The following is an 11769-nucleotide window of genomic DNA, read 5'->3' as shown; positions in this document are numbered from 1 at the left end:
GTGAAGAGGGGTGGGCAGATGGATTTGTTTCAATATAAAATCTCTCATTACTCCCTACTCCAAGGCACAGCCTCTAGTGCTTTGCTGCTTGGTGTAATTATGCCATCCCCTTTCAGGCTGAAAGGGGAGAAGGGGGGGCGTGCGTGCGTGTGTGTGGCTTTGTGTATCATGGGTGGGTGGGTGGCTTCTCTCCCTTATGCCCCCCCTCCCAAACAAGGGGGCTGTGCAGGAAATAATGTGGGCCATAAGTAGCACCACTTCCTCCTTGTGTGCCCCTTAAATGCCAAAATACACGAAGGATAAAATAAAAGTTAAATACCCCCTGGCTTCTGTCTGTCCCATATGTTAGTGGAGGGCCCTGTCAGCTGGGGTATCTGAACTCTTTCCTCATCTAATGCAGTGATCAGTGTAACCCTGCCAATGGCAGTTCTCCTCTACTTTGGCATATGAGCCCTTGTGCTAAGAAGCTTGGATGGGAGACCTCACTGTAAAGCTAGATGCTCTCCTGTCTTTGTCAGCACCTGTTGTCCTAGCATGTGGACAGTGACGTTGATGCAGGAGATGTATCTGTTAAAGCAGAGGTTAAAGATGGCTGTGCTACTTGTGCCTAATAAATATCCCATCAACTGGAGGTATCTGCCTCTGGATTGTTCAGTGAGTTTGCAACTCTTAGGGTTGTTCATGCCTAAATAGCCATGGCTCAAATAACCATTCTACATGGCTCTGGCTATGATGATCCACTCACTTATGTTTTCCACACTTGATTATTGGTGTAACAATGCATTCCCTTAAGCAATTACTGGGTGCACAATGCAGCAGCCTTTCTGGTGAACACAGCTCTGGTTTTGTTTTCTGTAGTGGTGCGATAATGAAAAGGGTCCAGGTCAACCTCTGTTCTCATTTAAAGTCCTACATGTGATGGGTCTGAACAATTCCCTTTCCCTTCCTTGACCAGTTGCTGGGGGTGGTATGTGATTGTTTTGTTCCTCCTTTTATAGGATGAAAGCGCTATCTGTGTGCTGGTGCGTGCACGTAATAAAGTACAAAAAAAGTCAAGTTACTTTTTTGGGAGTGAGGTCTAGGCACTTGGAGCTGAGAACTTGTTCTGGACTCCTGTGTTCTACTTACCCATAATGTCATGGGTCTACTGGCCTAGTACATACTGGATGGTTTCTTGTCCTTGTGGAAGTCACATGAGGCTATCCTCTCCTTCCTGGCATTGTGCCCTCTTGTGTACGCCCCACGGAGCAGGGACAGAGACTGTTTATCTCCTGCAGATTGGGACCTGTCCTCTATGTTGCAGGCAAATGGCTAGGATCAGAGTTGGGATTAAGTCCACTCTCTGGATTCTAATCATGGCATCAAGGGAAAGACCAGCTTCCCAGCAAGAATTGCTAAGGCAGCTGATCATAAATCACAGTCTCTTAATCTGCTCTAAGATACTCTCCTTACTCTTCCTTCCTTAGGGAACATGAGCTCCATTGGAGGTGATGGTGCTCCAGGGCCCGTGGAACACAGCAGCTCAGATATTTTTAATTCTGAAATAATTAAGCCTTCTAGCTGGGATGATAAGCGTGACAGGGACAGTGTCATTGTCCTCCTTCACAGTGGTGGAAACAGACCCGGACTAGTTCAAGGCAGTAGTAGAGCTGAGTGCAGAATCCAAGCTTGGATGCTGGGTTCCCTGCCATAACCTCTTAGCCCCCCCTTAACTTCCCAATATCCATGGCTGCTTAATGATGGAAGTTAAGGAGCCCCCTTTCCTGTCTCTCACCTCTCTCTCTTAATTCATGGGAAGCTCCTTTACAAAGGGTGGGATGGGGAAGGCTGTCCTTTCCTACTCAGCCCCTTCACCATGGCTACCTGGGGAATAGCAGGCAGCAGGTGGCCCTATGGCAAGTTTATATTTGGCAGCTGTGTAGGGTGACCAGATGTCCCGATTTTATAGGGACAGTCCTGATTTTTGGGTCTTTTTCTTATATAGGCTCCTATTACCCCTCCACCCCCTGTCCTGATTTTTGACATTTGCTGTCTGGTCACCCTACAGCTGTGACCCTTGCTGGTGCCAGGTATTGAAGATAATTAGGTATTTATTTGCCCTCCCTATTAGCGTCATGGAGGATAGTGACAATTGTGGCCTTGCTCTGTCCCTTTACGCCTGGCGGTGCAAGGGTAAAGATAGCACAACTGCGGTTTTGACCTCCCCCCTTTGACCCGCTACCAACGGAACGGTGATACATAGAGGGGTGGAGCTAGAGGAACGTTGTCACTCCATGAGGAGGAGCAAGTGCAACGCGGAGACGCTTCTAGGGGCGGAGCATGTGGAACGTTCAGACAGATGTGGGCGTGCCTCCGGCTCACTTCTCTATAAAAACGCTTGAGCTGGGGGTTTCGCGTACTGATGAACTGACCTTTCCGTCTCCTTCGCGTCTGCGCTAGAGAGCAGTACTCGTCCCATCATGGCACCAAGGAAGTTCTTCGTGGGGGGGAACTGGAAGATGAACGGGGATAAGAAGAGCCTAGGCGAGCTGATCCACACCCTAAACAGCGGCAAGGTCCCGGTGGACACTGGTGAGGGGAGGGGGGGGAAGGGTGTAGACCGGGACTGGAGGAGTGGGAGGTAGGCTGGTAGGAGAGTGTCTCCATGGGGTTGTTCCGGGGTCTCTGCCTGCTGTGGACATTGTTATTGGCTACCCTAGTTGGCATCTGTATGAGGGAGATTGGGGGAGCCTGGCTCAGCCCTGAGCATAGCGCCCCCCGCTAGCGCATACTGTTTGACTACGGCAGCCATATGCCCCCACCTGCCCGACCCCTCCGATACCCTGGACTCTGACGTGCTAAGGCTACAGGAGCGGGGACAAGCGGCTGCTGAGTTCATCCGCTAACCAAAGTGGGGGGAGCTAGGGGACGGGGCAACGAGAGGCTGTTCTGCAGCAGCCCCACAGTACAGTGCGTGGCCCTGCAGGCCGCCCAGGGACGCGGAGTCGCATGTGGAGCCGTCTGAGATGTTAGCGGCTCGGGGGGTGGGGGTAGGAGGCGCCACACGCCTAGGGTAGGGCTGTGGGAGCCCTCGGCGGGTGTCGTTTGCCCGCACTCCCCCCCCCCCCCCCAGTTGTGCCCGCCTGCACGTACCTAATGACTCGTTTCCTCCTGCTGCTGCCTGCGCTTGCCGAGCGGGAAGCGTCATGTGGATGGGGCGGCTGCTGCAGCCTGGGATCCCCGCCTCGCTGGAAGGAGGGGGGAGAGGTGGCTGCTCGTGTGGTGAGGCCATGGGGTGCAGATTACTTCCCGAGGCACCAAGGAAGGGAAGGCGGGTGACTGATTAGAAATGGGAGAGGAGTTTCTCTGAGGAGCCCAGACAGTGGGGTGGGAACTTGGTTAGAGCCCTTGCATCTCTTCCCTCTCCCCTGAGTCAGAACCCACCAGATCTACTCTGCCCTCAGGAGTATCATGGGCCACTAGCGCCACCCAGCACCGAAATGAGATCAAAGCATTACAGCGCTCAGCAGACAGGACTATTGTATGCCACATGCAGAGAATAGGAGGGACTACGGTGCGCTAAGGCCGGCCTCCCCCCTCCCCCCCCGCAATGACAGGGACGTGATTAAGTGAGGTATACTCAGGTAATCCTGGCAAGTGACCCCCCCCCCCCACGCTGCCTCCATCTAGTCTCCCAAACTTCACTTGTCCCATTTGTGCTCCCCACTGCTTGGTCTGCCACCATGCTGCTTCTGTCTCAGTTCTGCTCCCCACTGGTGAGTATGAAAGGTCAAGTTTGTGTGTATTATGGCTACTCCCCAACGGGGAGGAAGGGGGGGGGGCAGAGCAAGTGACAGTTCCTGAGATCCTTCCTCCTGAGATTCCCAGCTGGAACCTGGAGGGGGTAACCTGAGGTCTTCCACCCCACCTGAGCCAGACAGCAGAGGAAGACCTCTCTATCCATTCCCTGAAGCTCCTAGGTTCCAAACAGTAGGCCTCCAAGTCAGTCATTAGGTGAGATGACTTCTAGGCACCTCTGAACTTAGGATATGGACCCTGAGCTCCTTTCTGGTGGCTTAGTCTCCCCTTGTGCTTGTCTAAACACACAAGTTGCACTGGTTTAACTTGTAGGTTTAAAAACTGATGAAAAAGAAAGGGCACTGCACAAGTTGAATTAAACTAGGCTTAACATGACTCCTTAAATTGTAACTGAAACTGACATGAGATACATACTAGTTTAACTAAATCAGTTTAAAATCACACTTATTTTAGCTGGTGTAGCTTTTTGTTTGGGCAGACCAGGCCCTTGTTATCTATCCTTGCCCCAGAGTTTGTACTCCTACAGATGGATCTCATGTTCACCAGCTTCCCTTTGTGGCAGCTTCAGCTGGTATCTGTGTCCTCCAGCAGCAGCTTAGCTGCTCTCTTCCACCATCATCTCCTTGCTGTCCTTTGGCCACCACCACCATTGAAATATCCTCTGCCTCTGGATCTTCTGCTGCCCATCTCCTCAGAAAGGGCTTGGAAGGTCCTGCAGGTGGGAGGGGGAACTGCTATTTTGGGGGAAGTGCTCTGAAGAAATGTCAAAGGTCTCTCAGGAGGCTGAGACCTAAATATATCCAGTGGTGACTGGGCTAAAAATACCAGCTACTGTACTTGGTTTTGGAAACCAAATCTCCCTTGGCTACTAAAGATCAAGGGGTTGGCCTTGGAGAGGAGGGGTGCTGGTGGCAGCCCCTCTGTGCCCCCCCCCCCACACACACACACACACACACATCCCTGCTTAGCTCCAGGTCATGGGATAATTATGTGCAGGGGAGAGTACTAGTAGCTACAACAGTGGCCCCTTCTGGAGAGGCAAGACTAAGCAGCTGCAGGCTTCCTCCCCTCTGCTGTCACAATGCTCCCTGCTGCAGAAAGGGTAAAGCTTCAGTAACACACACATACCAAGTATGCAACAATTCTTCCCACATAATCATTAACCAGATAAATGAACAAACTAAATAAACCTCTTGACTTAAAATTGTTCTGTACCCTTCCAAATGGAGGCCATTAGCTAGACTGCAAAGTCTCCCTCCAGGAGGGGTCTCTCACCTAGTCCCAATGCACAAATAGGATGGCAGGGCCCTAGAGTGTGTTCATAAAGGCTCTTATGATGTGGTTACTGCATCCAAGTCCCTAGGGCTTTATAGATTAAGCTGCCTGGAATGGTGCTTGGAAGCCTGTACATTTAGTGGACGTGACCAGACCTGCTCAATGGAAGCAGCAGCCTTGGTTTGCACCTAATTTCTACATGTTTTTCCTTCACTTGGCAGCATCACTTTTGTCCCCTCACTTCCTTATCTCGGCCATGCCCAAGACAGAGAGAGGCAGGCAAGCTGCCTAGGATGGGTGCAGAGGATGCCCAGAACTGAGTGTGTCTGAGGGCTACACTTAGAATTTAGATTGACCTAGCTACGGTTGCTCAGCAGTGTAATACCACTGGGTGCTGTAGCTATGATGACCTAACCCCCGGTGTAGCTGTGGCTAGGTCAACAGAAGAATGCTTCTATTGGCATAGCTACTGCTGCTCAGGGAGGTGGATTAACCACAGTGATGGGAGAAACTTCCATCACTTTAGGAAGCATCTAAACTATGGAGCCACAGCGGCACTGTAGCCCCCGTAGTGTAGACAAGCCCTCAGTTGATGCCTAGGGAGCTCCCAGACTGATTTCCTCAGTATCTTGTCACATCACCATGGTGGATACCTCCTATAATTATAAGATTGGTGAAGCAGCCTAACAAGGTTCCCTCTAGTCTATTCCCTAGGGGCCAATATGCTGGGTCCCTAGTTCTTGGTGACCTTAGTGGCATTCCAAGTCCTTTTCATGGGGAGATTACCCCCAGGCTCCCAGACCTCTCAGTGCTGGGGAATAGCACCTGAGCAACTTTCCTTTGTCTCCCTAGTTGGTCTCTATCACGGCTCTTCCTAAACAATCCCTCTCCTCACTGTGCCTCTTGCCTTCTCAGACACTTCATGAATTTCTCACATGCACACACAACCCAGTAGTGGGTTTTATGAGCTTGGTAGATTTAGCTCTTTGAATTTACCCCAAGGCAGAGGTCCCCAAACTGTGGAGCGTGCCCCCCCGGGGGTGACAGAGGAATGTTCGGGGGTAGGGGGCGGCAGGGCTTGAGCAAGCCCCCATGGGGGGGTGGGGAGGGAGCGCCACTCAGCTGCGCTCTGCTCCCAACCCTGCGCTCAGCCCCTGACCGTGGCCCAGCTGTGGCCCCGGCCTCAGTTCCCTTACCCCTGCCCACATTCCTCCCGTCCGCCCATGAACCCTGGCTCTGGGGTGCAGACGGGTAAGGAGGGGGGCATGACCCTGAAAAGTTTGGGGACTACTGCCCTAAGGCTTTGTCTAAGCTAGCACTTTTGTTTGGAAAAAACTTTTGTCAGTTGGTGGTGTGAAAAAAAACTCACTCCTGACCGACACAATTTTCACCAAAAGCAATAGAGTGGCTACACAGGAGACCTTCCAGTGGTGCAGCTGTGCTGCTATAAGGTCTAGTGTAGACACAGCCTAAGGCTTAATCTTTGCAGCCCCCTGAGCATTTCTGTGGCTCTTCTCTGGGAGTGAGGAGCCCAGAGCTGAGTACATCATGTGAGGTGGGAATTAACCTCTGGGTCCGCAGAATTGCATTGGCCTACCTTGCGCCCTACCCAGTTACAAACTCAGTTAATTTGCTGCTCCCCTCTCATTCCCAGCTAATCTAAATTTGCTCCAACAAGAACAGAATCCATGTCCAATTTCTCAGTCTGAAAGTTCTGTGGGGTCCTTGCTCTGCTTTTGTACTATGGTGTAGAATCCCAGAGCTATGCCTTCCCCTCTAGTCTATACAAATAATGAACTGAGTTTCCTCTGATGATACTCACCATGGGTCCCTTAAGAGAAGATTAAACTAGAGTGGAAACATCCCTGCTGTGTTGGTGGGTCCCCAAGTTTCAGTAAGGGTGGTGTTTGTTTGTTTGTTTTTGGAAGGGTTCCTACAGCTGGGCAGAGCACTTGGGGTGGGGTGGAGTTGAGGGAGAGGAAGGATCGGGGATGAAGTGGGCGGGGAAAGAGAGGATTCAGCAGTTGGGAGAGGAACAGGTGTGACATCTGCTCCACCCCCATGAGGTTAATGCCCTCTCTTGCCCTCCAGAGATTATTTGCGGAGCCCCCTCCATTTACCTTGATTTCACCCGTCAGAAGCTTGATGCAAAGATTGCGGTTGCAGCACAAAACTGTTATAAGGTGCCAAAGGGAGCTTTCACGGGAGAGATCAGGTGAGCCCACCATGGGGTGAGGGAGCTGAATGAACCTAGAGTCCTTAGGGGCTCTTCCCAGGACAGGGACAAGGCCCTAATCTTGCTCTTTTCTCCCCTTCCAGCCCAGCAATGATAAAAGACATTGGAGCCACCTGGGTGATCCTGGGCCACTCAGAGCGAAGACATGTTTTTGGGGAGTCTGATGAGGTGGGCTACTTTGGGATTTAGGGAAAAACCAGTTTTAGTGGTTTTAACATCCCCATGGTGGGGGACTGAGCTCCAAGGTGGGCCTGTGAGTGTCTGGCTAACTCTTCCCCTCCCCCCTTCCAGCTGATTGGGCAGAAGGTGGCCCATGCCCTGGCTGAGGGTCTTGGTGTCATTGCCTGCATTGGAGAGAAACTGGATGAGAGAGAAGCTGGCATCACAGAGAAGGTGGTTTTTGAACAGACCAAAGTGATTGCTGGTAAGAGTGGTGGGGGTTTTCCCTTTGGTTCACAGGGGAACCAAATATTTTTTTCTGTCGCTTTTCCCTCTGCTTCAGAAGGAAGTATATCCTGGGAAGTATATTATTATTCCTTGGTAACTTATGCCAGGAGGGCAACAGAGCTGGCTTTGTGTGCGCTTGTTTGGGGGCCTGTGTGAACAGCATCAGATGTGTCTGAATACCCCACTGTTCTTCCAATAACAGACAGCTCTGTATGTGCTGGATAGCCTCCCTGCTCTGCCCTCCCCAGTAGGTGGTGCTATGTCTCATCTCCCAAATAACACTTGCTTCTTTCTCCCCACCCCAGATAACGTGAAGGACTGGAGCAAGGTGGTTCTTGCCTATGAGCCAGTTTGGGCTATTGGAACCGGTAAAACTGCAACTCCCCAGCAGGTATGAACAGGGTTAAGGAGCCAGGCGTCCATCTCTCTCATCCCCTTTCAGAGGGTCTCTAACTAAAAACCACTCTTCCCTCAATTGGGTTGGTGTTCCAGTAATGCAGCTCTAGTTTCATTACAGGCTCAGGAAGTTCATGAGAAGCTGAGGGGATGGCTAAAAAGTCATGTGTCTGAAGCTGTCGCTCAGTCCACTCGGATCATCTATGGAGGTAAACAGCCCCTGGCACCTTTCCAGTGCATAACATTGGTCATTCTCCCTCTTCCCCCTGCTCGTTTCTGCCTTTTGTCCCTTCACTTGTACAGCTATTCTCTTGTTCTCTGCCAGGCCGATGGGGCCACTGTGCTGCTTGAGGTAGTGTGGCCTAGTAGACAGAGCATCTAGGACTCAGGAGACCTGGGTTCAATTCCTCACTCTGCCACTGGTCTGTTGGGTCACCTTGGACAGGTCACTTCACCCCATGCCTCAGCTTCCCCATGTGCACAATGGGATAATGAAACTTGTTGCCTCTAGAAAGCACTTGAGATATACAGATGAAAAGTGCAGTCAAGTTTGGTAGGGATATTATTATTATTATTACATATTAGTGCACACTCTGAGTCCAGCTTGTATCATTAACTGCCCCCCTATTCTTTGAAGGACTCTTCAATATCTCAACTAGCTTTCCATTGAACTGTAATGATAGGAAAATGCTTCCCTTCCCCACTCCCATCCCCCCCCATTCTTGTTCTGATCTGGAAGACCCCTCTTTTGGGTAAGGGGGGGCAGCAGTGAACTAGCCACTCAGCCTGGTGCCCTATAGATAGGATACAAGAGCTTTTACCTATGGCCCCATCCTCATAGCTAACCAGTCCATTTCCCCATCCCACCCACAGTGTTGACCATGAGTGTCTAACCCTTGTTTGGAATCATGCCCACCTTTGTAGGTTCAGTCACAGGTGGTACCTGCAAGGAACTGGCCTCCCAGCATGACATAGATGGCTTCCTCGTTGGTGGCGCCTCCCTCAAGCCTGAATTCCTGGACATTATCAACGCAAAACACTGAACCGATCCATAGATCCCAAAAGGGAAAACTGTCATGGAGGGGAAGGAAGGAGAAATAAAGAAACTATAAGGAAGCTCACCCCTCGCCCCTTCACCCATGACTCCTCTCCCCCCATTCACTGTAACTGTTCCTGCTGCTAGCTGTGTCACCCTGCTGGATTCTGATTGGCAGAGAGCCTTTTTCCAGAGGCAGGGTTTTATTAGTCTCCACCTCTTGCCTGCCCTCCCACCCTCTTAAGTGGGCAAAATTCAGTGTAAGCTTTTGGGTGGATCTGGCTGGCTGTGCCCATATGCCTGGTAAACCAATCAGAGTCCATGGCCTGTCTGTCCCTCCCTTCCACCCATCTTCCTTTGCAGTGGTGCCAGTGCTGCAATAAGGAGGTCACTTGAGCTGGGGAGAGGAGGAAAGGCCGCCTCTTGCACCAGGCAGCCTGTAGTTTGACCGGATGGGAGGGAGTGCCTGGCAGCTGACATCCCTGTGAGACATTGTAGCTTTTCCATGTCCCTTAACAAACGCTGAATAGAAATAAACATGTGGCACCGGATTGTGTCCCAGTGCAGTCATTACTGTGGTGAGGGGGGGTGAGTAAGGAGCGTGCTGCAGAAATGGAGTGCCTCCCTCAGGCAGGCCACAGCTCGGGGGTGGGCTTCCTGCAGGATGACTGTGGTAGGGACAGTGTGCTGAGCTCTTTCATACTCCCTTGTGTTCCTTCCCCAGTGAGCTAGGCACTGCTGTGAGAAGTGTCCAGTGCTGGAACTACCACTGGGTGAGACACAGCTGTTGGGGAAGCTCAGGCACCCGTCTGAGTTGTGCATGGATCCCCTAGGTGGGGGCCAGTGCCTGAGCTGCTCCGCACCCCTCCGGGGAGCTCATGAGCCAGGGCCTGGTGGGCTGGACCAGCCCCACACCGAAATAGGCCCCTTCATGGCTGGTTTTCTCAGAATCCCTGATCTGGGGCCTTCCTGTGAGCTTGCTGCCAGCAGCCTGGGCTGGGGACCCCAGAAAGGCAGCACTGACCCCCATGAGATGGGCCTGGGAGGTCCCAACCTGTGGGATGCCCCCACCCCCAGCCCTACACTCTCCTCTGGCGCCACCTCCTGTCTCTGATCCCCGCCGCCACCACCACCACAGCCCTCCCCCATCTCCTAGACAACCGGCCATAGGGCCCATGCAGGGACAATCGCTGCCACCTTCAGTGCTGTGGGGCGAACCCAAGAACCACTGCCACAATCCCCCCCCATGGATGGCTCCCGGGATCCCCAAACCCCCCCCCGAGCAAACACACACACACTCACTCACTCTGATGGGTGTGTGCAAAGTGTTACATCTGACACCATGATGTCAAAGTACAGAGCCCCCAAAAGCGCAAGGCCTAGAGCGGTTGCCCCAATTCACCCTGCCCAAGGGACAACGCCGATTCCAGTCTCAGGGAGAGCTGGGGGCTTTCCCCACCAACTGCCATCTGACCCAGCGCTGCCTGCACTGGAGCCTGAGTCAAATGTAGGGTTCCTCTTACCTCTACTAATATTTAGGCCCAGCTGGCCCAGTTCCCTTCAACTGAGTGGTGCTATCTAAGGTGGAGATGAAGAAGAGTCCAGGGAAATCCTAGAAAACAGGCAAAAGTGCACACCTAGTGTTTAAAACCTTTCAGCACCCACACTATGATGGGCAGAAGGGACTTGCTCTGACATCTTAGGCCATGTTTGTGCACTTTACTCAGGGGTCTGGAGAAAGAAATAGGAGGCAGCGCACCTTCAGGTGAACTCCAAGACTTTACAGCACCTCTTAGGGTATGTCTACACTACGAAATTAGTTCGAATTTATAGAAGCCAGTTTTATAGAAATCGGTTGTATACAGCCGATTGTGTGTGTCCCCACATAAAATGCTCTAAGTGCTCTAGTCGGCGGACCGCATCGACAGTACGAGGCTAGCGTCGACTTCCGGAGCATTGCACTATGGGTAGCTATCCCACAGTTCCCGCAGTCTCCGCCGCCCCTTGGAATTCTGGGTTGAGATCCCAATGCCCGGATGATGCAAAACAGTGTTGCGGGAGGTTCTGGGTACATGTCGTCAGGCCCCTCCCCCCCGTCACAGCAACGGCAGACAATAGATTCGCGCCTTTTTACCTGGGTTACCTGTGCAGACAACATACCACGGCAAGCATGGAGCCCGCTCAGCTCACCGTCACCATATGTCCTCTGGGTGCCGGCAGACGTGGGACTGCATTGCTACACAGCAGCAGCTGCTAATTGCCTTTTGGCGGTAGACGGTGCAATAGACTGGTAGCCTTCATCGGCGATCTGGGTGCTGGCAGCCGTGGGGCTGCATTGCACCAGCCCCTTGCCTTTTGGCAGTAGATGGTGTATTATGACTGGTAACCGTCCTATTACAAGTTGGCTCTTCGCACATTAGCAGAGTCTTCCCTGAGCAGCAGATTGTGCAATAGGCCTGAAGGCCATCGTAATACACTAACTGCCAAGCGCCCAGTATTTGCTGCCAAGCACCCAGAAAGATGCCGAGGGCTATCAGTCACGCTGCACCGTCGTCTTAAGATGTAAAGCTGCTAACTGCCT

At 52.2% G+C, this 11769-nt stretch overlaps 1 protein-coding gene across 1 annotated transcript; it reads left to right on the top strand.

Annotated features, from left to right (window-relative positions):
- The first annotated feature begins 2337 nt into the window (after positions 1-2337).
- Positions 2338-9739, top strand: TPI1 (triosephosphate isomerase 1). Its single transcript, XM_005312008.5, has 7 exons — positions 2338-2571; positions 7165-7288; positions 7393-7477; positions 7601-7733; positions 8062-8147; positions 8274-8361; positions 9077-9739. Exons 1-7 carry the CDS (start codon positions 2460-2462, stop codon positions 9193-9195), a joined length of 747 nt encoding a protein of 248 aa, XP_005312065.1. The 5' UTR covers positions 2338-2459; the 3' UTR covers positions 9196-9739.
- The last annotated feature ends 2030 nt before the right edge of the window (positions 9740-11769 follow it).

This window comes from Chrysemys picta, chromosome 1 (genome assembly GCF_011386835.1).
Source record: "Chrysemys picta bellii isolate R12L10 chromosome 1, ASM1138683v2, whole genome shotgun sequence".
NCBI classification, from domain to species: domain Eukaryota; kingdom Metazoa; phylum Chordata; order Testudines; family Emydidae; genus Chrysemys; species Chrysemys picta.
The sequence above is the reverse complement of the archived record's forward strand: the minus strand, read 5'-3'. Positions and strand labels throughout refer to the sequence as shown.

Excerpts from the sequence above, each read along its gene's own strand:
- TPI1 (XM_005312008.5), top strand. The coding sequence starts at position 2,460 with ATGGCACCAAGGAAGTTCTTCGTGGGGGGGAACTGGAAGATGAACGGG. Across the intron at positions 2,572-7,164 it reads CAAGGTCCCGGTGGACACTG|AGATTATTTGCGGAGCCCCC; the intron begins GTGAGGGGAGGG and ends CTTGCCCTCCAG. Across the intron at positions 8,362-9,076 it reads CACTCGGATCATCTATGGAG|GTTCAGTCACAGGTGGTACC; the intron begins GTAAACAGCCCC and ends CCACCTTTGTAG.